This window comes from Gavialis gangeticus, unplaced genomic scaffold (genome assembly GCF_001723915.1).
Source record: "Gavialis gangeticus isolate Ggan-Ray unplaced genomic scaffold, GavGan_comp1, whole genome shotgun sequence".
Taxonomy (NCBI): Eukaryota; Metazoa; Chordata; order Crocodylia; family Gavialidae; genus Gavialis; species Gavialis gangeticus.
Window position 1 is genome coordinate 98,422,808 of NW_017729032.1, and position 5,399 is coordinate 98,428,206.

The 5,399-nt window shown below is 44.8% G+C and overlaps 1 protein-coding gene across 1 annotated transcript in view; it reads right to left on the reverse strand.

Annotated features, from left to right (window-relative positions):
* Positions 1–5,399, reverse strand: part of MYCBP2 (MYC binding protein 2, E3 ubiquitin protein ligase) — a 336,755-nt gene that overhangs the window by 192,812 nt on the left and 138,544 nt on the right. Inside the window, exon 24 of the mRNA XM_019523825.1 lies at positions 2,656–2,828. Within this exon, the coding sequence (XP_019379370.1) occupies positions 2,656–2,828 (173 nt within the window). The remainder of the gene's footprint in view (positions 1–2,655; positions 2,829–5,399) is intronic.

Here is a 5,399-nt window from a genome sequence, read left to right on the forward strand (position 1 = left end):
TTTTTTAACTAGGATGGGGTGAGAGACGGTGTCAAAGGCCTTGCTGAAGTCCAGAAAGACTACATCCACCGCGACACCTGCATCCATGGCCTTTGTGACCTGATCGTAGAAGGCAATCAGGTTGGTCTGACATGATCTCCCCCTAATAAATCCATGCTGATTGCCCCTGAGCATATGTAAGGGTGCTTGAAATTTTTCCATCAATAGCCATGGACTGCACACTTTATCTTACTGGTTGTTCAATTTTAGCAGATCGCTTTGCTTTTATCCCATGGATCTGGTAATGAGTAACAGTGCACAAGCTATAGTCACTATAATCATTTCACACATGGCATGTACCTCCAACTGGAGGTGTTAGTGAAAAGCCTGTAGTATTCGTGTCAAAGCAACAGATAACGGGGGCACTGGCAGAGATGCACAAACCTGCCTACTGGCAGCCCAGAACACAAATACTGCATACTTAATCAAGAAGGCAACAGCATCTTTCAATGAACTGGATAACCAAATAATCATGGTTAAGCCAGGTTGTGGGCACCCAGTTTCCATCTTGCCAGTAGAGAGGGAGCCCAGGATCATGACTGCGGGCTCCCCCTGCACAGACAAGTTGACAGTCAAGTGCTTGACTTTCAACTAGCGCCAGGGACCCAAGGAGATGGTTTAAACTCCCATGTGGTCCCCAGAGCTGGCCAGCCAATGATCAGATTATCACTGGAAGACTGGCAATGCTCTGAGGTGGTCCCAATCTGCCACTGGCTGGCAAGAAGCACACAGGGATTTGAGCCCTGGTGCAGTCCCTGCCATCAAACAACTATCATCAGCAGGATCAGGACCACACTGCGGCCAGTTGCAAAGCCCAGTGGGGTCCACCCTGCCCCATATTCAATTTAAGACTCAATGGAAACCAGCTGCAAAAGTTAGTATACGAAATGTGTAATAAAAGTGAAGTTGGTTTCCCATTTTACTAACTGATTAACTGGTTAATCCTGTCTTTAGCGTAACATCTGCTTGTAGCCTTAGTCTTAGTGTCAGGCACAAACTGGTGATCACATCATGGTTTAACAGCCAAATAAGAAAAAGATTTAGCTGAATCCCAACCAATGGCACATTGTGTGAGCCACCTGAGCATCAATAACATCAGAATAACCTATGTGTGATCATGAATATCAGACTATTATGTGTGATCATAACTGCTGAATGAACTGCTATATGATTTTCTTGAAGTTGTCTTTACAAGTCACCCACAAACATTAGGGTACAATTGCAAAGCAGCTGCAGAGAGCAGTCAGGAAAAACTGGAAAAACTAAATAGCAAAGACAGTCACAGGAAGCTGAGAATGAAGCTAACAGTTATTTGTCTGCTGCCACCTATACTGATATTGAAGAAGAGCAGCAAATCTTACCATTCTGGACACTGTGCATCTTAGAAAATTATTGGCTTTCTATCTAGGCAACGTCAATACTAGTTAGATGACATAGCCATTGTGCTTCTGCTCAAACAAAAAAGAGAGCTCTAAAAATGTGCTGGCCAGGCTGAAGTCAAATATATTTATCCTGTTGGCTTCAAGGAAGTTTACAAACTGACGCAGGCCTTAATGATGCTGGGCAAGTTGATGAGCTGACTTAACCCAGGCACTGACAGCATCGATTTAAGACTATCTTCAGCCCAGTTCCCAGGGTGTAGTCCTGTTGCATGATATGAAGGATTTTATGCTCTGTTCCCACATATTGCACATTCTGCCATGCACGTCTGGCATGGTACAATGTAGGAGGAGGTATAAAATTCCTCAGATCTCAATCACACCATTTTAACTTTTGCCAGTACCCTTGGATTATGCCTTGTTTCCTGTAAATACAAGGAATTTTTTCCCTAGTCTTGGTCACGTACCTTCCATCTTCTCTCTAGATAAGTCAGTCAAAAGCTGTATGAAACACTACATAAATCAATTAAGTTAAATGGAAACTTTTAGTAATGGTACATCACTTGATTGACTGTGGGACTCAGGACCAGGTCTTCACTGAAATTAGTAATGACTTTATCAAGTAGGGCAGGATGAATGGAAAAGTCAGTCCCAAAAAGGCTGAACTCTGCAGTTTTGATACCCTATAAACATGGCCACTTTCTTTCGATGGATACTCTTAACAAATTGACATTCCATTCACTAGACAAGAGGTGATATTGTTAAAATTAGTTCCACATATCTCCTTTGCCTATTTAAAAAAAAAAAAGGGTGAGACTGATCTCTGCATATGCCTGAACAAGAAGCCATTTTTAAAAGGTTCCTGGAACTGCAATAAATTCAGGCACATAAACATAATTAGCAACTATGCCTCACCCCTGTTTTAGTGCATCATCCTACAAAGGATAATCTCTATCTTAGAAATTGAAGAACCGTCTGATCAACTCCCCCACCTCCCACACTAGTTTGCGCAAAAATAAGATATTTAAAGAACGGTTAGTAGGCTGTTCAAAAATATTGGCTAGGATATTCTGCATCTGCCACCCTAATCCTGGAAGTAGTTTAGTCATTAAAAAGACTAAGAAAGACAACAAATGTTTTTTGGCAGTTAAATAGCAACAAAGTCATTTTATTTGTATTCTATATTATATTACATATCTACTATTTTTATCTTTCCAATTCACCCATAGAGTTGTACCTAGAATGTGCAAAGCTGCGTGAGACCTGGTGGTTAGAGCTTTTGATCCTGTTGGAAGAGCAAGTTCTGGACTTAGAATACTACATCGTGATTGCATGTCTGGAGCTGAAGGAAGCCTGGAATCAGCAACAACTGCATTGTAACTCCACAGTTCTCTAGCATTTGGTCGAAACCTGACCACAAAAAAAGACAGCAAAAATGTATCAAAAAATTTAGTTTACCAGAAATTTAACTAAGCCATTTAAACATCCTGAAAAATTGTAATCCCAGTTCTTAGTATGAAATGTTAGGATTTTTATGGAATGTTAGCTTTTTTTTTTATTAAATATGACAGTAACCAGATTCTTAACATCCTCAAAGACAAACTAGTAAAATAATAGATTACAAAACTCAGATTACACGAGAGACTTTGCAGTCGCAGTAAGAGACAATAATGTATTTTCTTACCTAAAGAACTAAAATCTAATTAAAACTGTCATGTGACAAGCGACAATACCAAACAGTATGGGATGAGGTAAAGAATGACATTTTCAAGTGAAAGAAGATTATTCAGTTTAGATGGATATAAATCCTGAGAAAGCTGATATATTTTAGGTTTATTTTTTCATTTTTAAGTGGATTGCATTTGCTCGTGGATATCCCACTTGAAATGGGTAAGTAGGAAGCATAATGGAGTACAGTAGCTTAACACAAGGGATAAAGAGGACCCTCATGCAATACAGCAGGGTTGTCCAACATTGGGCTATGATCAGCAACCAAGGTTTAACTTGCAGCTCCTGGGCTGGCAGTCTGGGCACCACTAACTCCCATTAGCTCTCCCGCTGCTACTGCCACAGTCTCCAGGATCCCTCTCCCCCTGCTGCTTTCCACCAACTCATCCCACCTCTGGGGAAAGGGCAGCACGGCCCATGGGGCTGAGGAATCCTGTGGCTGCAGCAATTCAGGGGAGGGCCCATGGCATGGCGTGACAGGAATTTAAGAGCATGCCAGAATATTTTCACTACTTAATCCAATTCCTGATCCCACATGAAGAACAAGCCAATCCTAACAAAGAATCTAAGCCTCTCTGAAAACGAGATGCTTATAGTCAACTCTGCTGTTACTGCTTCCTACTCTTCCAGATCATTTGAAGATTGAGACAGAAATTAATCTAACACCTGCACTTTGGTCATACTTGCAAGATTACCTCCACAATGATGACTGCTAGAACTTTTACAATTAAAGCTCCAATTCTGATGTCATCCTTTGAATCTGGTGGCAAAAGCCTTGGAGCAAAAATCTATTGCCTTAATCCTCATAATGTTCAAGGGTGGTGCAGTTCATTGTGGAATTATGGAGACTGGAGAGGAAGACACTGTGCTAACTAAGTTTGGAGATTAGGGCAGACGATTCAGATCTAGGCTGGGGATGAGGGGGGGCAGAGAAGAGAATAAGATTGAATATGGCTGGTACATAAGGAAAAGAAAATAAGATCACCCAAAGGACACACAGAGCCAGGAGAGGGATGATATTATAGGGCTCTTGTACACAGGACAAAACTGTACAATGTGTTTTTGCAGTTTAATTGCATCATGCTGTACATGTGCAGGGTTTTTTTTTTTTTTATGATTTACGTCAGTTTGCTATGTTGCAAACTAAACCACATTTGCATGTACTTTAGTTTACAACATAACCATTTGTAACATATCAGCCTTTGACAGTGTGCCCTCCTCCCCAAGGAAAAGGCAGGCTGAAGGCAGAAACAGTGAGGGGCCAAATGTTTCTTTTATCCCCCCTGCAAAGTCTGCCCACATCTCCCACAGCTAGGGGGCAAGCTGCCAGTGGGCTACGATATGCATGGGGTCCTGGGTCCTTCTTTCTGCAGTGGTAGTGCCCCCTGGGGCTGCCCAGGTGGGCTGCTAGCAGGCAGGTGCTGCCCTAGCTTGGGCTCAGAGAACAGTTGGATTGGGCTGGGTGCTGCCTTCAAGCTGGGGCAGCACCTGTGGCCCTGGGAAGTGCTGCACCATGAAGAAAGGTCCAGATCCCCCTGCAGTTCATAGGGCACCTGCAGCTTGTTTCCTGACTGCAGGAGATGCAGGCAGGCTCCATGAGGAGAGGTAAAAAAAAAAGAGGAAGGATCAGGCCCCTCACCCTCACTTTTTTTTCCAGCCCCCTCAGTGGAGCCTGCCCACGTGAGATGCTGCTGGGCCATGGAGCCCCTGAGCTGTAGGAGCCCTGGCCCTTCCCTCCACAGTGGCACCCCCCAGGCAGGGTGCTAGCTATACTGGTGCTGCCCCAGCCCACAGGCAGCACCCGCTGGATCCAACATTTCCCTGAGCCTGCAACGCTGGAAGCCCACTAGGCACTGCTCCCTGTGTGAGCTCAGGAAAGAGTTGGATCTGATGGGAGCTGCCTGTGAGCTGGGGCAGCACCTGCATAGCTAGCACCCAGCCCAAGTGGCCCCGGACTGGCACCATCGCCGCAGAAAGAAGGACCAGGGTTCTCTGCAGCTCAGAGGCTGCACAGCCCAGCAGCAGCTTGCACAGGAGGAGAAGGGAAGCAGCAGAGTGCCTAATCCTTCCCCCCCAGCCTGCCTGCCTCTCTCACAGCCAGGGAGCAAGCTGCTGATGGGTCTGAGATGCAGGGGTCCCCAGACCTTTCCTTCACTGCAGTGGTGCTCCCTGGGGGTACTGCTGCTATGGAGGGAAGGACCAGGGCACCCCCACAGCTCAGGGGCCATTCAGACCACTGGCAGCAGGCAGGCT